Source organism: Zonotrichia albicollis, chromosome 20, assembly GCF_047830755.1.
Source record: "Zonotrichia albicollis isolate bZonAlb1 chromosome 20, bZonAlb1.hap1, whole genome shotgun sequence".
Lineage (NCBI taxonomy): Eukaryota > Metazoa > Chordata > Aves > Passeriformes > Passerellidae > Zonotrichia > Zonotrichia albicollis.
In genome coordinates, this window is record NC_133838.1 from 8,408,995 (window position 1) to 8,431,878 (window position 22,884).

The following is a 22,884-nucleotide window of genomic DNA, read 5'->3' on the forward strand; positions in this document are numbered from 1 at the left end:
CTGTGTCAGGCTCATCCTTGTTGTTGTTCCTTGTGTTGCCTTGTTGTTCCTTGTGAGCCCTGGGCTCAGTGTGGATGTCCAGAGCTGTTCTGGGCTGGTTTGCAGGGTGAGGTGCCAGCTGGCTCTTTCTGAAGCCTTGGAGGTCTCTGATTCAGCTTCAGCCCCTCCAGGTCCTGGGGGAATGGTGATTCAGCCTAAATCATAAAACAAGAGGGGAGTATTACCATTCCCCTTGGAGAACTTGGCTTTGGAGCCTGTTTGGGGTCACACCTCCACTATTTCCTTAGCAAAACAGCTCAACATTTGGAATGCAAATAGAGGATGGAGAACCAGGTCCCATCTCCGCTTTTCCCTGTGTCACCCCGAGCCCTGCTGGTGGCAGCTGCCTGCAGGGCTGTGACCCCAGGGAGTTGTTGCCACACCAACAGCACACGCAGAGATCCCCGGGGCTCCTGATCCCCGTCAGCAGCCACGGGGGATTGGGGAGCCTCCAGGAGGGGCTGGGCACTGCGGGGACAGCACAGAGCTGTCCTGGGGCTGGGCACTGCGGGGACAGCACAGAGCTGTCCTGGGCTGTCCCCCCTGCACCTGGGTGAGCTCTGACCCCTGTGCCCCTGCCAGCTCCAGGTGCAGCTGCTGGAGGATGAGGATGGCTGGACACCTACGGCTCGGGCCCCACACTCGAGGTAAGGGGGCTGTGTCAGCACAGGGAGCAGTGTCTGCCTGTCTGTCTGTCTGTCTGTCTGTCTGTCTGCCTGTCTGTCCCCCATCTCTGCTCCAGCTGTTGGGCCTGTGCTAGAAGCCTCCCTGAGCTCACCTGGGGCTTTGGGGAGGTGGAGGAGCATCCCTGCCTGTCTGTTCAAGGATTTTGCCTGTGCTGCTGGCTGGGTAAGGCAGACAGCAGGGCTCTCTGTGCTGCTCTCAGGCATTCCCACTCCATTCCAGGCCTCCTGCTCTGCATCTTGGCTCTGCAACTCTCTCTTCAGGACTCTCCTGCCACAGCAGGTGAGTTCTGTACCCAAAGGGAAATCTGAGGTGCTGCAGGGAGTGGGGCACAGGCAGAGTGATGACTTTGTGCCTGTCCTCTGCAGGCTGTGCTCTGTAGGACAGAGCTGCAGGATGGGTGAGGAACATTTTCCCATAAAACCTGTCCTTGCCAGGCAGTATGGCTGGAAGTGGGAGGGACAGGCTGTTGTGACACCCACACAGCGCTGCTGTGGTGGCTGCTGGCCCCCACCTGCTTCCTTGTGCTGCCTACTTGGTGGCTGCAAGTGAACCCTCTTGGGGACATCCTGTGGCCATTTTCCATTTCATCTCCTGGCCACAGTGTGCCAGATGCTTCCCACAGGTCCCTCTGGACTGTGCCATGGCTCAGGAAGGGACACAGGGCTTGCTGAGCACATTGTCCCTTCCTTGGTGTCTCCTTCTCCAAGCAGGAGTTTTTTGTTTTCCAGCGCACAGCACAGCTGTGATGGCCACCAAGGACACCTCAGCAGCCACCAGGAAAGCCTTGGTAGGAGCAGTGACCACCAAGAAGGTGGCTGTGACCACCAAGAACCCTTCAGTGGCCACCCACAATGCTGCAGTGGTGGCGGCCACCAAGAATGCCATGGTGGTGGCCACCACCCAGAATGCTGCAGTGGTGGCCACTGCCAACACCTCTGCGGCCACCAAGAACGCATTGGCAGCCACCAAGGACACCTCAGCAACCACCAGGAATGCCGTGGTGGTGGTGACTACCAAGGAGGCCTCGATGGCCACCAAGAACAACTTGGTGGTGGTCAGGGCCACCAAGAATGCATTGGCAACCACCAAGGACACCTCAATGGTGACCATGGCCACCAAGAGCAACTCAATGGTGACCATGGCCGTCAAGAACACCTTGGCAGCCTCAAAGAATGCCATGATGGTGGTGGCAACTACCAAGGAGGCTTCAGCAGCCACCAAGAGCACCTCAATGGTGACCATGGCCACCAAGAACACCTCAGCAGCCACCAAGAATGCCGTGGTGGTGGTGGCAGCTACCAAGGAGGCTTCAGCATCCACCGGGAACAGCTCAGTGGTGGTGGTCACCAACAATGCCACAGTGGTGGCCACCCCCACCAATGCCTCTCTGGTGGCCACCAACACCTCTATGGAGGGAGCAGAGGAGACCATGGTAAGGCAAGGAATGGAAAGAGGGGAATTTCTGGGCTGTTGCTGCCCCATGGACGGTGTCACCTGCCCGGCTGGTTGGTCACAGGAGGGCCATGGGAGCATCTCCCGTGGTGGAGGGGAGCCCAGAGGGTGGCCAGGTGGGGGTGGCCCCTGCAGGCAGCCAGGCTGTGCTTGGGGACAGCCCTGCAGTGACACCCTGGTGTCCCTCCAGCAAACCTGCCAGAGCTTTCAGTGCTCAGGAGAGCGGTGTTACCAGGATGGAGCCCATGCCAACACAACAGCCACCTGCCATAACCAGACTCACTGCCAGGTACGAGCTGCCAGGGGCTGCGCCAGGGAAAACCTCAGCAACCCACACTGCTCTATCAAATCTGTCTCCATCTCCCTTTCCTCTCTGACAGCCTGTCAGTAATTTCTGGTTTTTTATGGCAGCCACTCTCCACACTCACTTCACCCTTTGCTCTGCCCCTTCCTTGCAGCTCTATCGTTTCTCCAGCACCAACTACACGGCGGGCTGCAGCAGGGGGTGCAGCATGGAGCCCTGCAGCACCAACAGCAGCAGGCAGCCCTGTGCCCTGGAGTGCTGTGCTGGCCCTCTCTGCCTGCAGCTCAACGCCACAGCCTACGGTATGGCCCAGCTTTGTTCTGCTTTATTCTGATGGGCACAACCCAGAGGGGCTGTGCTGCTTCTGCCTCCCTTTTGGGGTCACCCTGTGCTTGGGTGAGAGGCAGGGTGGCCCTGGCAGTGCTAGTGAATCTGGCTCTGTGTGGGCTGTCCCAGCCTCACGGGGCTCCTCGTGTGTCTGCAGGTGACCTGGCACCCACCACCACCGCCCCAGTGCCACTGACAACCACCAGCAGCACCAGCAGCACCCCCCGGGCTCCCCCCCAGAATGTAGGTACCCAGCAGGAGAGGCTGCTGCACCCATGGGTCTGAGGCTGCACCCATGGGAGTGGGCTGCACCCATGGGTCTGGGGCTGCACCCATGGGGCTGGGGCTGCACCCATGGGCCTGGGGCAGCACCCGTGGGTCTGGGGCTGCACCCATGGGCCTGGGCTGCACCCATGGGGCTGGGGCTGCACCCATGGGGCTGGGGCTGCTGGGGTGGCTGAGCTCACCCCTGAGCCAGGGGACACAAAAAGGTCCCTCCTCCGTTTGATTTATGGGGTAAACACTGACTCTGGAAGGGCAACAAACCCTGAATGAGTATTGGAATGAGTATTTACTGGAAGTAAGGAGCCCATGAGGAGCCCTGTGCATTGGGCCTTGTCCCTGTCCATCAGTCCTGCTCCCCAGAGCAGCACTCACACCAGCTCAGGCACTTTGATCTGACCATGGGATGGATGAGCCTTCTCTCCATCAGGTTTGCTCCCCCGAGCAGCACTCTCATCACTTTGATCTCACCATGGGATGGATGAGCCTTCCTGCAGCTGCAGGAGGGTGAGACCCCACTGGGCTCTGCAGCCCCTTCCTGAGCCTAGAGGAGAGGAAGGAGCTTATCTCTACAGAGCCCTCTTAAGAGGAAGGAAAAAGAGGCTTGAAACTTGCTTGCTCTGCTGGTCTCTCAGAAGTTTCTTGCAGTTTCAGAATACTCCTTTATCTCTGGATCTCAAATGCCTGATAGCACAAAAACCAGCAGAGCAGAGGGGGATGGAGAGGAGCCCAGGGCTGTCCTAAATGCAGTTTTTGTCCTGATGGACAGATGGCATCTCCCTGTCCTTTCTCTCACAGGGCAAAGTGTGCGCAGCATTTTCCTGTCGTGGTGACCAGTGTTTCAAAGGCAGGAAAACCACCACTAGATGCATTTTGGGACAGGACTTCTGTGAGGTATGGCCTGGGGCTGCACAGCATTGTGTTCCTGTAATGCTAATCCTAAAGGCATGACCCCCAGGCTAACGTCTCTCTCCTTCCAGATGAAGAAGATGGGCTTGAATTACATGGCAGGATGCAGCAGAGCCTGCAAGGCTGCCAAACCAGCCTGTGCTGCTGGGGTGAAGGCTGCCTGCTACCAGGAGTGCTGCCCAGCCACCCCAAAGGGCAGCTGTCTGAAACTGGATGGCAAAGTTCACCTCAACAGTGCTGGGCAGGCAGCACTGGCCCCACTCCTGCAGCTCATGGCATGTGGGGTGGTTCTCCTCCTGAATTTCAGGGTCTCCACCTCCCTCTGGGGGTAGGCAGCAGCCAGGCAGCTCCACAGCCTCTCCTGTAGGATCAGTAGGATCTGCTGCTCTCTGCCTTCAGCCAAGGCTGCTAGCAAACACCCTGTGTACTGTCCCTGTGCCACCAACAGGGTGTCTGAGCCCTCTGCATCTGCTCATGGGCAGCTGCACATCCGTGGGGGGCACTTTGCTCACCCTGCATAGGACCCTGCTGCCAATCCTAAACGCTCCTTAAACCCTTGAGGGTCACTTTACATAGGACCCTACTGTTGATCCTAAATCCCCCATCAGGCCCATAGCACCCTGTTGTTGATCTTAAATCCCCCTTTAGGCCCTTGAGGCCCATAGAATCCTGCTGTTGATCCTAAACCCCCCCTTAAGCTGCACTCTGCATCCTGCACCATCCCAGCATGGGTGAGTCCTGACATTTCAGTAAAGTTTAACTACTCACCCTGCACAGAACCCTGCTGTTGATCCTAATCCCCTCTTTAGGCCCTTGAGGCCCATAGGACCCTGCTGTTGATCCCAAACCCCCCATCAGGCCCATAGGACCCTGCTGTTGATCCCAAACCCCCCCTTTAAGCCCTTGAGGCCCATAGGACCCTGCTGTGGATCCTAAACCCCCCCTCAAGCTGCACTCTGCATCCTGCACCATCCCAGCATGGGTGAGTCCTGCCATTTCAGTAAAGTTTAAGCACTTGAAAACAAGATTTTCCCTTCTCCCAGAGGAAAAGCACTTCATCTGTCCACCTAGAAATCTACACCAAGGGGTTCTATCCTACCCTGCCCAAATCCTGTAGGTCTGAGAGATCTGCAAGCTAATTTGGATGCTGGAACGGGGGACCTCAGGAGCTGGAACAAGGGGGTTTTAGGCCTCCTTAAAGGAGGTTTTAGGCCTCCTTAAAACCCCCCAAATCCTGCATTGGCACAGGGGCTGCTCTAATCAATGACCTGCTTGTGGCCCAGTCTCCCTGCACCCCTCTGACAGCTCCAAAGTGAAAAGCTTCTTGCCTGTGTATGTAAAACAGCAACTTTGTGTTTCTTCCCCAGCCTCAGGCGGGGAAGTGGGATTAATCTAAAAGCATCTCAAGTTTTAGATGGTTCTGTTTCACATCTGTGGTTCTCTGCTGCTGAAGCAGAGCCCAGAGGTGAGCACACAGAGCATGGCCAGGCTGAATTACCTGTGGTGCTGTTCCCTGCCACTGGTTCCTTGGAGAACATATTCCAAAATATTAAAAGCTCTTTGTGTCAGCCGCCTTTGGTGCTGTGTGTGGAGTGTGGCTGAGCACAGTGTGAGCTGTGGGAGGGCGGCAGAGCTGGGCTGGGTGGGTCTGAGCCCTTGGAGCCTCGTGTGCTTTCCCAGCAAGGAGAATCAGCGGCGCTGGCCCTCGTGGAGCAGTGCCAGCCCTAACGGGGTGGATGAAATAAAAAACCACGTCATTCTACCACAGCCGGCCCTTCCCACGCTGCAGAGCCTGTTCTGGTACAGTAAAACCGCAGCTCAGCCTTTGGGTGTGTGTTTAGCTTGTTTCAGTGTCAGTGTATTCACGTCAAGGGTTGTTCTGTTTTAGAAACACAGCCCAGCACCACAATTCTTGAAAGGTTTGGGGCTCAGAGCAGCGTTTTCAGGCTGTTCTCTTGTACTTTGGTGAGCAGAGAAGTGGGACTCACCCGCTTCTGGATTAGGGGGAAGTGCTGCAGGTCTGTCACTGACCGAGACCACTCGGGCTTTCCCTAACTTTCGATCTGCATCCGTGGAAGGAGATACATCCGTCTCGACACTGCAAAAAGCTCGGGGTGGTATTTTACAGCACTTACTTACTCCCACACTCCGCATTAATTAATTTGAATAACGGCTTTGTGCTGGGTCATCTTGATATTCAACAAAAAAAAAAAAAAAAAAAAAAAAAAAAAAAAAAAAAATTCAAGGGGCTACTAAAAAAATAATTCAAGGGGCTGCTAAAACCAAGAGCATCTCGCGCTTTTCCGTGGAAATGATCCTTTCCCATGCCTGCCGAGCCCAGCGTTCCCCCTCTCAGTCCCCCTTTCCTTCCGGGAGGGGCCGGCCGCGTTCGGGCCGTGCCGTGCCGTGCCGTGCCTCCCCCGTGCTCCGCATCCCTCCGCGCAGAACCCGCCCGGCCGCCGTCCGTGCCGGGCCAGGCCGCTCCCCCCGGTGCTCCCCGTTATTTCCGGCCGCTCCCGGGGCGATAACGGAGCGGCGGCGGGGGCGGCCCCGGGGGGGGAGCCGCGCTCATCGCGTTGCGCCAGCGCCGAGCGCGCAGCGGCCGGGACAGGCTCCGGGCCCCGGCCATGGACCAGTCGGTGGCCATCCAGGAGAGCCTGGCGGCGGGGGCGACCTGCCGGATCGTATCCTTCCATCGGCGCCGGGGTGGCGGTGCCGCCGCGCTTACTGCTCCGGGCTGTCCCCATCGCTCCCTCCCGCTGCCCCCATCGCTCCCAGCTCCGGCCTGTCCCCGGGGCTCCCTCCCGCTGTCCCCATCGCTCCCAGCTCCGGCCTGTCCCCGGGGCTCCCTCCCGCTGTCCCCATCGCTCCCAGCTCCGGGCTGGCCCCATGGCTTCCTCCCGTTTGCTGCCGCTGCTTCCTCCCGCTGTTCCCGTTGCTCCCAGCTCCGGCCTGTCCCCATCGCTCCCTCCGGGCTGTCTCCGTGGCTCACTCCGGGCTGCTCCCATCGCTTCCTCCGGTTCGTCCCCGTCCCCTCCTTCCCGTTTGCTGCCGCTGCTCACCCCCACCGTTCCCGTTGCCCCCATTTCCAGGCTGTCCCCGCGGCTCCCTCCGGGCTGTCCCCATCGCTCCCAGCTCCGGGCTATCCCCGTCCCTTCCTTCCCGTTTGCTGCCGCTACTCCATCCGGGCTGTCCACGTCGCTCCCTCCCGCCATCCCCGTCGCTCCCTCCGGTCCGTCCCCGCTCCCTCCGTTCCCTCCCCGCTCCCTCCGGTCCATCCCCGTCCCCTCCTTCCCGTTTGCTGCCGCTGCTCCCTCCCGCAGTCCCCGTAGTTCCCTCCGCTCCATCCCCGCTCCCTCCCGCCGATTCCCGTTCCTTCTGTTCCATCCCCGCTCCCTCCGCTCCATCCCCGCTCCCTCCGCTCCATCCCCGCTCCCTCCGCTCCGTCCCCGCTCCCTCCGGTCCATCTCCGCTGCCTCCGTTCCATCCCCGCTCCCCCCGTTCCATCCCCGCTCCCTCCGCTCCATCCCCGCTCCTCCCGCCGGTCCCCGCCCCGATCCTGGCTCTCCCCGCCGCGTCCCCGCTCCCGTTGCTGCCCCACGGTTCCTTGACCCGCGGTCCAGGCGGTGCAGGCGCTGCTGCCCTCGGGGGACAGCGTGGAGAGCCGGCTGCTGGGCCTGGTGGAGTGCCGCGGGCACCACGCGTGGGTACCAGAGCGCGGGGCGGGCAGGGAAAGCACCCAGAGAACTCAGGGGAGCCTCCTGAGATCCCCTTCCCATCCCAAGGGCTGCAGTCCAGTTTGAACATGGTGCCTTGATGCTATGGGTGCTCAGAGAGAAGTCCCATGAGCTGCTCTGCCCTGCACACACATTATTTAAGCGATGGGGGAGCAGGTGGGTGGGCACTGGGTTGAGGAGTCGGTTTGGGGTTTGCATGGGGCTGTGCGAGCTGTGGTGCTGTGGCTGTGGTGCTGGGTGGGATGGGGTGTGGGTTTGTCTTTGTCAGACACGCAGAGCTGAGGAGGCTTTGCCCCCGTGCTGCCCTGTGCCTGCAGGATCTATGTGTACACCCACCGGCGGATGGCCATCACAGCTGAGGACGTCTGGCTGGAGAGGGTGATCCCCATCACTGATGAGTTTGCAGTGGAAGAAGGTACTGACGCACTGTCAGTCCCAAAGACTGGGATGAAGGGGTTTGGTGTCCATATTCTGCTCTCCTGCTTCCTGAAATTTGCAATTTATTCTGCTCTCCTGCTGCCTGAAATTTGCAACCTATCCTGCCTTCATGTTTTTCAAGTTTGTTATCTTTGGTGAAAGTTGTGCACCACATGGCATTTTTGGCAGGGCCCTGTGAGGAGCAGAGTGCCTCTGTCCCACCAGGCCCCAGCCACAGCCCCTGCCCCCAGGTTTGTTCTGCCTGCCCCTGTTCCTGCAGGGAACATTTGGAGTTTGGAGAAGTATCAGCATGGTCTGAAAATCTGTTGCTTTAGCTTTCAACTGAACTTTGTCTTACTTTTGCAGTTGTACTGGACAGTGACCTTCACGTCATTGGTGAGTTCTGTGCCTGTGTTACAGGTGCTCTGGGGCCTGGGCCAGCACTGGGGCAGGACTGACTGGGGGATTCTTGGCCACAGAGGAGCTGACTGGGGAGGGGTTGTGCTCTGCTCGGGCAGTTTCCATGCTGTTGGCCATTCTTACCTGCTGCTAATGAGCATTGCCAGCCCCATGCAACCAAGGGTACTCATTTCCATATATTTTTAAACTGCTGCTGGAAGATTAATTATTACCCCTGAACAAGCAGAATAAAAATATTATAAATTATAATTTTTGTATTTTAAGGGTAATTCTCATGCAAAACTTTGGAAAGGAAGATGGTAAGAAGGCATGGGGAGATGTTGCCAAGGGCTGTGTGCATGTGCACACAGACTGTGGCAGAGCTCAGTTTGGGAAAGTTTGTCAGGAGATGCTCAGTTTGGGAAGGTTTGTCAGGAGACAAGCTCAGGTTTGTCAGCACGACCCACCGGAGTTTTCTCTCCCGCTGTCCGCAGGCTCGGACGTGACCGTGCAGATCGGCTCAGCGGACGATCGGCTCACGGTGCAGCTGCCCTTCGGCTCCCACACGCGCACCTTCCTGCAGGAGCTCAGCAGGTGCAGCGCAGGTACGAGCTCTCTCCGTGTCGGGTCCCTTCGGGTGCAGCTGCGGCGTCTGTCTGTCCGTCCGTCCCTCCCGCGTGTGGAGGAGCGGGGCCGGCCTCTCCCTGCTGGAACTCGTTCAGCACTGCCATGAGCCGCGATTCCCGGCCGTGAGCACCCCGGCAGCGACGCTCGGTGTTCCGGGACAGAGGCAGCGGCCGCTCCGCGGGCCCGAGGCCGGGCGGGCGCGGCTGCGGCTGCCGGGGGCGGATCGGGGCGGGCTGGGGCGGGCGCTGGGGCCGGGCCGGGCCGGGGCACCGAGCTGCGGCGATGTCCGCGGGCGGGCGGTCCTGCCGAGGTGAGCGCGGGGACCCGCCGGGGTGGGTCTGTGTGTCCGTCTGTCCGTCTGTCTGTCTGGGCGGGGAGGCGCGGCCGGGGCAGGGCTGAGAGCCCGCCCGGCGCTGCCGGAGCTCCGCGGCGCGGCCGGGGCCGGGAGGCGGCTCTGGGGCAGCTCCGGGGCAGCTCCGAGGCAGCTCCGGGGCAGCTCCGCCGCGGGCAGCGGGCTCGGAGCTGCTGCCGGGCACTGACCGCCGGGGCTCCGCTGGTTTCGCCGCCCGGTGCCAGCCCCGTGCGCCCGGGTCGGCTCCGCCGGCTCTTCCGGCGCCTCCTCCGCTGGCCCCGCCGCTCGCCGGGCTCGGTGGTTTCCCGCTTTGCGAAGGTTCAGAGCTAAGGCAGTTCCTGGAAGTCAGTGTGGGGTTCAAAACGCGAATGTTGGCGTTTTGCTGTGCCCTGCTGCTCTGCTTGCATGACAGGCTAATTTAATTCTCCTCTTTGGACGCTAAGCATGAATCCTGTTTATCCAGGAGATATGATATGTTTTCCTGCTGTTCTGTAATATCACTGCACATTTTTAGCATTAATGCCTTTATTCCTGCTTGGATCTCATTTAACTGCAAATCCTGTGCAATTGAGTCCTCCTGTAATCTCTGCATGTTGCTCTGTATTTCTGTGCTCAGTTCAATTATTGAACAAGGTCATTATTCCACTTCAGAGTGCTACCATATAGATCCCTCTGGCTACAGAAATCTGTGGCTAGGTATAAACATACTTAAGGAAACAGCCTTTTTCCAAAGCTAATCTCTTTCTTAGGAGAATCCTACCTAAAGCTGATTTCTGCCCATGAGGTTAGAATGCAAGGTGTGATGTAACTCTGATCTTTGGATCAGGTAGGAGTTGTGACAGCAGCAGGGTCACACACCTTTCCATTCTGCAGTAATGCCTTCTGCACACTGGTGAGTGGCATGGTAGTAAAGACTGGGAATCTGCTCTTTTCTTGGCACAAAAGTGACCATTGTCCATTGAGGTGAAGTTCAGGTTGGCTCCTGTCACTCACTCTCAAGGGATGTTGCATGGCTGTTAGTGGGAGAGCCTGCAGAGGTCCAAGGAGCAGTAACTGAGCTCTCAACACCCATGGAGAAACTGCTGTGTCCCTGGGCCCACATTTCCAGTGCATCTCTGTGTGTCCTGGTCAGTTCTGCTTGACTTGAGCTGTGTGATCTGCAGTGAGGTTTCAGTCATGTGCTCTGCTGCGTCCAGGCTCTGATAAATCCTCTTACACAGTCTATTCTCAGAAGGCTCCTGGGCAGAGGAGGTTATCCAGGCTGAGAATTTGGCCACTTCTTGTCATCTGGTTTGTATCCCGAGGGCCTGGGTGAAGTACTGCAAGTTCTATTTCTGTTGTGTGCTCGTGTTCTGCAGAATGTTCTGTGACAGCAATAACATCTTAATTTTTCTGTGTTGTGTTCACTGGAGGAGAAGCTCAGCTGAATGCCTAGAACCCAACAGTCTTAACAATTTCTACATCAGCATTAGATTTGTGTGCTAAGGAGCATGATTGTAAGATTGCTGGCTTTGCATCTCAAACACAGAGCCCTCCCCCAGAACCCTCTTTTTTAACTGTTATTTTGCAACTTGTAGGAGCAGAACATTGTAACTGAAACAAAGTGCTGAGAGACTGGTCAGATTTTGCTAAGGTAGTGTGATGTGTTCGGTGTCACTGCTGTGGTTAGTTCGATCTGTGTGGTAGCAGCCCTGTGACTGTTTTAGGAACGTGCAGCTTGCTTTGGGGCAGATGTTTCTGCTGAGGTTCAGTGGCTCCCTGGTGTGACTCTTTATGGCCCTTGACACCTGTCCCTTGCTGGGTATTTGCAGATATACCCAGCAAGATAGGCAGAAACCCTTTAAATGGAACTCTGGGTTTGTTTTTTTCCCTTTCCCCCCTTTCTTTGTACTTCCTGTCTTGCTTCAGAAAGGAAAAATCTGCTATTAACATAAATTTTTCAGATTCCTGGGGGTAAAGCTCTGGATTTTGTGCTGTTAAGTCCTGCTTCAGCTTAGCTGTAAAGGAGAGGCAGCAGCAAGTGCTCCCACAGAGGACAGTGCTGCTCTCTGTGGCTCCTGTAGTTCCTTCCTCTGCTGCATCATCACACAATACTTGGGTCAGAGTAAGCTAAATCTGTCAGATAGCTGAAAGAGAGACTGTGGGGTACTTTGTTTTTCCACAGACAAATCTAAATTATTTTCTGCCCACAGATTTTTTACCAGTGTTTACATAAGCATGTTGATAAATGGAAGAACACTTTGTGTTTAAAGTGAAACTTTTTGTTGGTTGTTTTTTGTTCTTTTCTCCTCTAGAAGTGGTTGGCTCTGAAGGTGTCAAACAAAATGGGAAAAAAGCTGCAGGCAGTCAGAGCTGCAGCCACGACAGCACTGATAGAAGCTCTCCCAGGTCAGTGCACAGAGGTGGGGGACTCTATAGAAGCTGTCAGCTTTTTAAAATGAGAATTTGCAGGTTCTAGTTAAAAGAGAAAAAAAAATTCAGCATAAACATGCTGTCAAAACATTAGTGGAAATTTCATTCCACTCCCTCTCCCTACAATCCTCCCTGTTTGGGCCTATTTTGGTTGTTTAGTGGGACAGGACCTGCTAGCATTGTTTATTTTTAATTCAGAGAGCTTTGGCTTAGAGCCACTGTGTCTCATAGATACACTCTTAAAATGTTACAGTTTGATTTTCCAGTTCCCAGGACTTTGTGGACCCTGATGCAAATCATTCAGAGTCTGCCCATGTGCTGTCCTTGGCACTGGTATGCTGCCCTTACATTTATGCCATCCCATTGCTGCTGGGAATTCCCAAGCTGGGGCATTATTCCTTTGCAAAAGGAGTTTGCAGATCCAGGAGACACAAAATAAAACCACCTCTGCCTCCACCCACTCTGGGCAGAGTTGGAATATTTCCAGCAGAAGGTTTTATAAACAAACAGAGTTCTTCATTCCTGGCTGAGGCACAGGGAGATGAGATTTACCTCTCCTTGCTGCAGTAAGCAGGGAAGATGTTCAGTTTTTGTATCATTTTCCAGGTGTAGGGCCTGCTCTGCATCAACAGGCTGCACCAGGATGGTGAAAACCATTTGTTATTTTAGTTAATTAAACTGGTTTTGTCTGGAGATCTCAGCCCTGCTAAGAAATGCTCTTTTCAGTCTTCTTGGCTTATCCCAAATGTTATCTGTATTTAGTGAACAGACAGAAAAATGTGAATTAAGGCCTCAGTAGCAGAAATATGCTGGTTAGGGTGGGGGGATAGCCTGGGCTTCACCTGTGGTTTTGCTTTCATTTGCAGGCAAAACAAAGCCAAGCCTGAAGTGAGAACGGAGCAGGTCCGGGCCTCGCGTGTCATGGCTTCGAACAAGGCCTCAATCTTATCAGAGCCAAAGTTTGGGCTCAGAGATACTATTGTTAAATCCCAGCTTTTACAAATGCAGGACTCCTACACACACATCCAGAACTACAGGTAATGAGCATTCCTGAGAAGAACTTATTTTGTGGGCTGTAACTGAGCACAGACTGTTGGAACAACTCATCTGTTGTTTCATCCTGTGTCCCCACAAACAGAAAATTCTGTAGAAAAGTATAATTCATGCTTTCCAGAACAGTTTTCTTTCCACCTTTAGATATGAGCAGAGCAGAATTTCATTCATGTCTCTTTCTTCATGGTTCTTGGTGGAGGAAATGCCCTTTTTGAAATCACTTTATTTTGGTGCTTTTTTTAGACAGTGTCTGGAAATGCATCCAGCCTTCTCCCTCTCCATTTCTGTCCAATGCTTATCCATGTAGTTCTTCCAACAAGCTCATAAGAAAGAGCTCGAGTGAAATACATAATTAGGACCAAAACTTTACTGTGTTTGAAATCGTTTTATGCATCTCAGTCTGCGAATTTATCATTTCAAGCTGCTACTGCACAGAAATTTATCATTTCAAGCTGCACCCTCCTACAGCCTTATTTCTGTTTTTTTCTTTAACATTTTGTGTATAACAACGTGTTCTTCTGTAAAAATCCATCTGTAAAGGTGCAGCTGTAGTTAAATAATTTTAGGGGTTTAAAATTTGTCACTTTTTTAAATTTTCCCTGGCAACACATTAGTTATATAGAACTATATTAGTTATATATATATATATATATAAGAAGTTAGTTATATATATATAGTTAGTTATATATATATATATAGTGTATATATATATATATATATATATATATATATATATATATATATAGTTAGTTATATATATAAAAAAAGTTAGTTTGTCCTGATAATGGAGCAATAAATTGTTTTTCTCTGACAGATTTAGGTGTCCTGTGGCTGCTATCTTGCTGCCAGTCCTTTCTTTAGAAAAAAACTATTATAACCATATATATATAAGTTATTCATATAACTTATATATATATATGGTTATATATATATATATATATATATATATATATATATATATATATAACCATAAATATGGTTATTTATGGTTAAATATAATATGGTTCTATTTATTAATATGGTTAATAAACAAACTGGTTAATAGCAGTGCTGTTTCCTGGGATAATAATTTTAGAGGTTTAAACTTTGTCACCTTTCTTAATTTTCCCTGGCAGCGCGTTAGTTGTGTAGAACATTATTTATGGTTAATAAACATAATATGGTGAATAAGTTATATATTAGTTATATAGAACTATATGTGTATATATATATATATATATATATATATATATACACACATATAGAACTATATGTATATATATATGTATATATATGTATATATATATATAAAAGTTCTATATATATGTTATATAGAACTATAAATATGGTTATTTATGGTTAAATATAATATGGTTATATTTATTAAACATGATATGGTTAATAAACAAACTGGTTAATAGCAGTGCTGCTTGCTGGGCTCTGCAGGGAGTTTGCTCTCCCAATTTGCAGCTCTGGGGTCCTGTCACTGTCTTTGCAGGGTTTTTGTGGGCACATACAACGTGAATGGGCAGTCACCCACGGAGAGCCTGCAGCCCTGGCTGAGGTGTGATGCTGAGCCTCCAGACATTTACTGTGTGGGGTGAGTGTCTGTCCCTGGCCACCCTCGCTGACCTGGGCTGTGCAGGAGGCTCTGTCACCCAGAGGAGCTCAGCCAGGACACCACAGGAATGTTGGCGCTGGTGCAGTGCATACACAGCTCCAGGGTGGGTGTGTCACAGCCTGTAAGGGTTGTTGGTCTGGTAGGGTTTGGCCTCTCAGTGTTGCAAAATCCTTAATGCCATCTGATGTAATAATGACAGTAATTGAGCTTTACATTTGACATACATCTACAATCAGCAAAACTAAATTTGAGTTTTCAGTTATGAATTTAGTGAGTGTAAGCTGATTTTAGTTCTTTCCCAGAGAAGGGGTTGGAGAGCCATAAACAAGTGCATGCATCCATGGGTTCCTTCCTCTAACTCAGTTTCCAGGAGCTTGATCTGACTAAAGAAGCCTTCTTTTTCAATGACACACCGAAGGAAGAAGAATGGTTTAAAGCTGTAACTGATAGTCTTCACCCAGATGCCAAATACGCAAAGGTAAATGTGGCTTTTGGGGAGGTTTGAGTGTGGAATCATTTCCCACTTTTCCCACTCTTTTCCCTTTGCTTTCTCTTGTTCCCAATGCTGTGTCTTCAGAGGCTGTGCAGGTTCTTTAGATGGTGAGGCACGGGTAGGATGGGAAACAGAGCCAGGTTTCCCCACTCAAAGGGAGCTCCTGCTGTCTTGGGGAAGGAGAATAGGACGTTCTGTACCTTCTTCCATGCCTGAATACAGTGTATGGTGGAATGAATTGTGAAGTTATTTTGGTAGGAATATTGCTTTTGGTTTAGCTCCAGCTCCATAGGTCTGCTTCATCTCTTGTCTCTGTTGTTGAAGGGAATTTCCTTCCATGTGTCTGTGCTGTAGCTCTTGCTTTGGGCTTCAACTTCCTTCACTGATGCTGCTCCCAGCTCCTTCCTGTTGCTCCCAGCTCCTTCCAAATGTGCTGTTGGGGGCCTGTGCACTGGATGATCCTGAAACTTCCTCTTTGGTGACCCATGTTGTGGATGGATGTGCCTTCTCCCAGCAAACCTCTTCCACTGCAGCATGGAATGGACTGGGTGTGTTTTTCAGGTGAAGCTTGTGAGGCTGGTGGGGATCATGCTCCTGCTGTATGTGAAGGCAGAACTGGCTCTGAACATCTCTGAGGTGGAAGTTGAGACTGTGGGGACTGGAATCATGGGGAGGATGGTAAGAATGGCAAATGAGAAGGGGTGAGATTTGGAAGAGCCCCTCTCCTTGGATGCATGGTTATTCCTCCAGCTAAGGGCTGGTTCTAGAAGCAGAGAGTCCTATCCCCATGCCAGCTCAGGGCATTCCCAGCTGTGCACCAATGTTCAAAGCAATCACTAATTAGCATTTTCAGCCTATTCCTTCCTCTGGAATTAAACACTCTGTCTCAAAATCTTCTGGCTTGTCCACTGCTAGTAACTCATCTGCAGTGTGAAAGCTTCTGATTAATATCTTTGTCTTTCAGGGTAACAAAGGCGGTGTTGCCATCAGGTTTAAATTCCACAACACCAGCGTGTGCATTGTGAACTCTCACCTGGCAGCTCACACGGAGGAATACGAGCGGAGGAACCAGGACTTCAAGGACATCTGCTCCAGGATGCAGTTCTGCCAGTCTGACCCAAACCTGCCCCCTCTCACTATTGGCAAGCACGAGTATGCTTCCCCTCTGGCTGTGGGAGTGATGGCATGTGCAAGGGAGCACTCTGAGAATGTGCTGGGGGGTGAGGAGAGGGCCCAGTGCCATAAATGTCAGCTGGAGGGGCCAGAAAAGCTTTACCTGGTTTGGACAGGTCACTTATCACCTTATGCTCTCCCAAACCTTGTTTTATTCTCAAGCCTGGAGTGAGGATGGGGCAGGAATAAGCACTGACTTCCCCAGCTGTGGAATTCAGTCACTGTGGAGCAATAACAGCACCACAGTGATTAATAATGGCAAAAATAGAAAAGATAGCTTCTCTTTTAAATTTCCACTGTTGTTATTCCTGATGAGAGCAGCTCAGCAGAGGGGTGTCACTTATCACCTTGTGCTCTCCCAAACCTTGTTTCAATTCTCAAGCCTGGAGTGAGGATGGGGCAGGAATAAGCACTGACTTCCCCAGCTGTGGGATTCAGTCACTGTGGAATAACTACAATAACTACACTGTGGAATAACTACAATAATAACTACACCAGCCATGAAGGGATAGTGACAAACATGCAGAGCCATGATTAATAATGGCTAAAAGAGAAAAATTAGGTTCTCTTTTAAATTTCCACTGTTATTATTCCTGATGAGAGCAGCTCAGCAGAGGGGTGTCACTTATCACCTTGTGCTCTCCTAAACCTTTTTTCATTCTCAAGCCTGGAGTGAGGATGGGGCAGGAATAAGCACTGACTTCCCCAGCTGTGGAATTCAGTCACTGTGGAGCAATAACAGCACCACAGTGATTAATAATGGCAAAAATAGAAAAGGTAGCTTCTCTTTTAAATTTCCACTGTTGTTATTCCTGATGACAGCAGCTCAGCAGAGGGGTTGTGATTGTGATGGGGAGAGATGCAGAGTGGAGCTGCTGTCCATGGCTGAGCTCTGGGGCAGCTTCAGGCCTCTGCACATTGTAGTTTATGTTCCCTTTCAGTGTCATCCTGTGGCTGGGGGACCTCAACTACCGTCTGGAGGAGCTGGATGTGGCAAAAGTGAAGCAGCTTGTAGAGGAGAAAGCATTTGCAGAGCTTTGCCAGTATGACCAGGTACTGCTGTCTCACCTGCACATGGTGCTGAGGGTGCTCAGTACAAACCACACAACTCCTTGGCCTTTTCTGGGCTCATTGTCTCCCTTTACTCCATATGGAAATTGTGCTTGAGATTACCTAAAATTAAAGTTTTCATATTTTCTTTGGTAGCTGAAGAGGCAAATGAAGGCAAATGCAGCCTTTGAAGGCTTCACAGAAGGAGAGATCTCTTTCCAGCCAACGTACAAGTATGATGCGGGCTGTGATGACTGGGACACAAGGTACAGTGATTGCCTCAGATGTGATGTACAAATGGCTGATGTTATCACTGAGGGAAGTAAAAACAAGGCTCAAAAACATTGCAGGTCTAATGGCTGGAAATAGGAACAGTTCTGAAATTATTTCTGGTTCTCTCCCTTCACTCCAAAATTCATCTCCTGTTTACATCTATTTACCTTGTTTTTCTCCTACAGCTATTTGTCAGATATTCCTAAATTTTTTTCCCAATAATAATCCTATTAGGTTTCCTCTTAGAGGTGCTTCATTAACAAAGTTAATGAATCCTTTTAGCTAGTTTAATTCTTTTTTAGTTTGTTGGGTTTTTCCCCAAGCAAAATATTTAGGATCTCATTTTTTGCTGCTCTCTGCTGTACCTGCTCAGGTGAGACCAGCCAGGGTTGATATGAAATCAACTGTGCTGTTCTTCAAAAGCCTTCAAGAACCATCCTTTTTGTAATGCTGTATACACAGAGCAGCTCCTCTAGTCTCCCCAAACCAGGAACTTCAGCTGCAAGTGCAGAAATTAAATCTCTGCAGCTGTCAGTGAAAATAAATGCAAACTTTAAATGTAGAGCCTGAGTTCTTATTTTTCATGGTTCTCATAGTCAAAAACACCTGAGTATTCCTTTGTATGTTAATTGTATCTTGCACCTTTGAAGAAGTGGGAAGTAAAGCATGAGCTAGAGATACCTTAGTAGACACTCAGAGGTAGAGTGTCTGCTCTATAAGTAGAGCGTCTACCTATAGTATACACTCAAAACTTTTTATATCTATCTGAAGAAACTGTTAAAAATGCCACTTTGATAGAGAATGAGCTTCAACCACGGGAGGAAAGGTCTGGGTGAGCAGTGCTCTGCCCAGTGTTGTTACTGTGTCTGAAAATGGTGATTTTCCCCCTGTTTTAGTGAGAAGTGTCGTGTTCCAGCCTGGTGTGACCGGATCCTCTGGAAAGGGCAGAACATTGCCCAGCTGAGCTATCGCAGCCACATGGCTCTGAAGCTCAGTGACCACAAGCCAGTGAGCTCAGTGTTTGACATTGGGGTAAGTTTGTCAGTGCTGGATGAGGTAACCCTGCTGGCCTCATTCCCTGGGTGCTCATTTTTCTCTCCTGCTTTTGTGGCATCTGCAGGGGACAATGGCTTGAAAGGTGGGCTGGATCAGATATGGAGATGGGATTGTTGACCACACTGAGCAAGGGTTGTGTAAATGATACTGCAGTTAAGCCTGAATATTTGCCAGTGTTCTTTGGGAACACAGTAGTGTCTTGTCAAACTTCTTTTTTTTTCTGAGGGGAAAAAAAAGGTTGATCTAGTAGTGACTGAGTGACTCTTGTTGGTTATGGCAAGGTTCTTTTACTGTTGGATCATGAGAAGAACTTGGAGATTAGTGCTCCAAACAGCTCTCTCTGTGTTGTACACCCCAGTGTGCTGCTAAAATCAAATGATTTCCCATGTTTGCAGCTGTGCTCCAGCTGTCCTGCAGAGGCACAGTCAGTGCTGGCTGGTGCAGTGTGTGTCCTTTGCAGGTGAAGGTTGTGAACGAGGAGCTGTACAGAAAAGCCTTTGAGGAAATCGTGCGCTCCCTGGACAAGCTGGAGAATGCCAACATTCCGTCGGTGACACTGTCCCGCAGAGAGGTAGGGCATGGCCATGTGCCAGCACTCCCTGAGGGAACTGAGCAACCCCAGACCCCAGCAGATCCTGGACCCTTGGGTCTGGTTCCAAAAAGTGGAATATTTTGACTTCCAGCTGCTCTCTATTTGCAAGCCCTAGGAATCTTTGCTCCTGTTTAGATGCTGAATTCCATTCACAGTCCAGGGCTGAAACACAAGGTGTGTCATTCCCTGAGGTGGGAAGAGAGAAAGTAAAAAGGTGGTTTGTGACCCTTGCTCTGACTTGTGCTTTCAAACATGAAATGTAAAATTGTAAGGCTCTGAAGAAGGTCACAAACCAGCATTTGCTTTGTGTGTTGGGACTATAAAGATAAGCCCAGGAGACTTTTGAGGCCACTGCTATCTCATTCTCAATTTTATTGTGGTTATTTGAGGGCAGCATTTGTTTCAAAGGGCCCCCTGATGGAGAGGACTTTGGCATTCAGAGTATGCACGTGTGATCCTCTGCAGTCCTGGAGGAGATGGGGTGGGAGCAAGGGGTTAATCTGCTTCTCTTGCTGCTTAATAATTAAACCACAGAACAGGAATTGCTGCTCCAGCAAGGTGAAATTGGCTGATGATGCTGACTGACATTTGTTTCTAGATCCATTTTAAGGATGTTAAATACATGAAGCTGCAGGTAGAGAGGTTCACAATCCGCAATGGCCAAGTGCCCTGCCAGTTTGAATTTATCAGCAAACCAGATGAGTACAACTACTGCAAGGAGTGGCTGACTGCTAATCCCTGCAAGGGCTTCTTGCTCTCAGGTGAGCTGCTCCTTTTGTCTCATGTTCATGAGCTGATGTTGTTCCCTTCTGGCTTAATTCCCTCCACACTTCTGAGAGTGCTGTGCCTCTTTGCAGGCTGTTGGTTTCATGCTGCTTGTAACTGAGTCTGGGCTTTTTATCATCTTCTGGCAGATGCTGAGATCACAGTTGAGCTGGAGGTGTTTGTTAATAAATCAACAGCTACTCGCTTGAACTCTGGAGAGGAAAAACTTGAAGATATCTTGGTCTTGCATCTTGTCAGAGGGAAGGATTATTTTCTATCCGTAACAGGCAACTATTTGCCAAGTTGCTTTGGCTCTCCCATCCATACACTGTGTTACATGAGGGAACCAATCCAGGACATGTCAGCAGAATACATTCGGAGACTTGTGAGTTAAACACAAGATTCCCTTCCAAACACACAAGAGCATTAAAACTAGATGCTAAGGCCTGTCTGTTTTTATTAAGAAGTCTCAATTCTCAGGTATAAGCTTTGTGAAGTATTTTTGCCGAGTTGAATCAGAGCTTGGCTAGCTACCTTTTGTTTGTCTCCCTCCTGCCCACACTGCCCTCCCTCAGACCCTGATGCCAGTAGACATGAGTGATGATCCTGTTGAGGATGAAAGGCCCATGGACATCCCAAAAGAGCTGTGGATGATGGTGGATCACTTGAACCGCAACGCTTCCCAGCAGGTTGGCACTGGAAACTCAAAATGAGATGTTTGCATTGGGTTAAGCTTTGAAGAAGACACTGGTCATAGCAATCACCACGAGCTGGGTGTGTTTGGCCAAAGGCCATGGAAGATAAGGGGTCCTGATGCCCCAGGTTGTAATGTTTGGTGCTAGTGACCATGTCTGTGTGTCCAGATATCAGCAGATTGGTGGTACCAGCAATTTGGAGAGACTTTCCAGGCAGATTATAAGATATTGTTCTATTTACTCACAATTCTTCTGTTTTCCTTGGACTGACACTGGGTTGTCTTTGCAGGAGGACCTGTTTCAGCAGCCAGGCCTCAGATCTGAATTTGAGCAAATCCGAGACTGTTTGGACACGGGAATGTACGATACTTTCTGTATCCTTTTACACTGATGTCCAGGAGGGCTCACCATGCCAGAGTGCCAAAACTGAGAGAGGTTTTTAAGTTGCTGTCTCTGCATTTCCTCGTGGCTCTGTGTCATCCTCTGCTGAGTGCTGACAATGTCAGTGAATGACACAAGTGCCCAACAGCTCGTGTGGAGGCCAGGGGATCAACCCAAAGCTGTGAGCTGTGGGCAGAGTTCTGGGACACCTAACCCAAAGTTCATTCATGTTTCAGCAGAAATAGGATCAGCCTAGGTCGTGCTGTGCTCTTCCTTAACCACTGGGTCAGTGGGCAGCAACCACTCAGTGGCAGAGGCCCTGCTGCTGTTCCTGGAGAGCCTCCCTGAACCTGTCATCTGCTGCAGGTTCTACAGCTCCTGCCTGGAGAGCGCCAGCAACTACAGCCAGAGCTGCCAGGTACTGCTGGCTGCCCCAGGGACCTGCTCCAGTCCTGAGGGAGGGCAGCAAAGTGGCCTCTGGTGACACCAATTCCATGGGGAGGGCAGCAAAGTGGCCTCAGTGACACCAGTCCCAAAGGGAGGGCAGCAAAGTGGCCTCAGTGACACCAGTCCCTGAGGGAGGGCAGCAATGTGGCCTCTGGTGACACCAGTCACCCAGTTTTACTTTCAGTAACTTAATCCTCTCTTAATAAAAATTATCTGGAATTGGTGATTTTAGTTTATAAAGAGCTGTTGGCACCTGCAGCCAGGGGGGTTTTGGGGGCTGGTGCAGCTGGAAGGCATTGCTGTGCCTGCAATGTAAATGTTGGTGTTTTTACCTCCTCAGATTATCTCTGATCTACCAATGCTCCAAAAATTGTGGGGTTTTTTCCCTCCTCAGATTTTCATTGACCTACCAGTGTCCCATAAAAATGTGGGGTTTTTTTCCCCTCCTCAGATTATTGCTGACCTGCCAGTGTTCCACAGAAATGTGTTTGAGTATCTGATGGCATTTCTACGAGAGCTACTGAAGAACTCAGGGAAAAACCATTTGGATGTGAATATTCTTGGTAAGGCCTGCAAAATAACCCTCTGTTCAGAGGGGATGCACAAAACACTTCATACCTGAGTGCAGTGGTGGCTTGTAGAGCTTTGAACCTTTTATTATAACAAATAGTCCACAGAAAAGCAGGAATCTGGGGAAGCAACCCAAAGATGTGAGATGTGAAAAAAGCCAATTACCTGTTTTTAAAATTTTAAAAGTTTAATAGTAATAAAATGGTTACAAAAATAGTAATACAATTAGAGTAATAATAATTTGGACAATTTGGATTTAGGACAATATGAGACAATAGAAACAAAGAGTTACAGATGTAACACACTGCTTAAGGGAATTAACACAGCATAACTTTCTAACACAACACATATATAATATTCATTTGAATATTTGCGAAAATCCAATGATAAAATAGGCGGGTTTTTTCACATTTCTGTGCTTTCCCCACAGCCAGCGTGTTCGGGGGGTTGTTACTGCGGCCTCCTCCTGGCCACCCCACTCCCGACATCGCCGAGAAGAGGAAAGCGCAGCAATTTATCCAACAATTCCTCGTCAGGGAAGAGGATTTGCCATGACACACTTATATCTGACTTGTAGACACTGAATTACTGTAAAAAAAATATTTTTTTGTACATTATACCGGCACTCTTTTTTTTTTATATCACGGTGTTTTATACAATCTGTTGCTTTCAAAGATCAGGCAGTTTGACACCTGATTGCGCTGTAAAGTACATGAAGCTTCCCAATAAGCTGTATGTAGTCGAGATAAAAAAAAAACAAAACACGAGAGGCGATATTTACACTGTATTTTA

At 50.6% G+C, this 22,884-nt stretch overlaps 2 protein-coding genes across 5 annotated transcripts; both read left to right on the forward strand.

Moving 5' to 3' along the window:
* Positions 1-431: 431 nt before the first annotated feature.
* LOC113459935 (uncharacterized) lies at positions 432-5,676 on the forward strand. The gene is made up of 8 exons (XM_074555414.1): positions 432-686; positions 946-1,005; positions 1,455-2,158; positions 2,369-2,467; positions 2,637-2,784; positions 2,967-3,052; positions 3,890-3,985; positions 4,072-5,676. Exons 1-8 carry the CDS (start codon positions 644-646, stop codon positions 4,330-4,332), a joined length of 1,497 nt encoding a protein of 498 aa, XP_074411515.1. The 5' UTR covers positions 432-643; the 3' UTR covers positions 4,333-5,676.
* A 706-nt stretch (positions 5,677-6,382) lies between these two features.
* INPP5B (inositol polyphosphate-5-phosphatase B) lies at positions 6,383-22,709 on the forward strand. 4 transcript variants are annotated; one of them, XM_074555407.1, is made up of 22 exons: positions 6,383-6,684; positions 7,624-7,703; positions 8,055-8,152; positions 8,521-8,550; positions 9,048-9,158; positions 11,827-11,920; positions 12,811-12,981; positions 14,475-14,576; positions 14,961-15,075; positions 15,652-15,768; positions 16,055-16,242; positions 17,205-17,316; positions 17,470-17,579; positions 18,483-18,618; positions 19,103-19,213; positions 19,833-19,995; positions 20,149-20,384; positions 20,575-20,688; positions 20,984-21,068; positions 21,366-21,493; positions 21,974-22,085; positions 22,523-22,709. In XM_074555407.1, the coding sequence occupies exons 1-22, from the start codon at positions 6,628-6,630 to the stop codon at positions 22,645-22,647; spliced, it is 2,595 nt and encodes an 864-aa protein (XP_074411508.1). In that variant the 5' UTR covers positions 6,383-6,627; the 3' UTR covers positions 22,648-22,709. The 4 variants fall into 4 exon arrangements, with proteins under 4 accessions (XP_074411508.1, XP_074411509.1, XP_074411510.1 ...); XM_074555408.1 differs by having other exon boundaries at positions 11,830-11,920; XM_074555409.1 differs by lacking the exons at positions 6,383-6,684; positions 7,624-7,703; positions 8,055-8,152; positions 8,521-8,550; positions 9,048-9,158 and adding an exon at positions 9,206-9,490.
* The last annotated feature ends 175 nt before the right edge of the window (positions 22,710-22,884 follow it).

Bases quoted from the DNA above. Each gene is read 5' to 3' on its own strand.
- INPP5B (XM_074555407.1), top strand. From the start codon at position 6,628: ATGGACCAGTCGGTGGCCATCCAGGAGAGCCTGGCGGCGGGGGCGACC. The intron at 12,982-14,474 runs GTAATGAGCATT...CTGTCTTTGCAG, and splicing joins ACACACATCCAGAACTACAG to GGTTTTTGTGGGCACATACA. The intron at 19,996-20,148 runs GTGAGCTGCTCC...ATCTTCTGGCAG, and splicing joins CAAGGGCTTCTTGCTCTCAG to ATGCTGAGATCACAGTTGAG.
- LOC113459935 (XM_074555414.1), top strand. From the start codon at position 644: ATGAGGATGGCTGGACACCTACGGCTCGGGCCCCACACTCGAG. The intron at 2,468-2,636 runs GTACGAGCTGCC...CCTTCCTTGCAG, and splicing joins ATAACCAGACTCACTGCCAG to CTCTATCGTTTCTCCAGCAC. The intron at 3,986-4,071 runs GTATGGCCTGGG...CTCTCCTTCCAG, and splicing joins TGGGACAGGACTTCTGTGAG to ATGAAGAAGATGGGCTTGAA.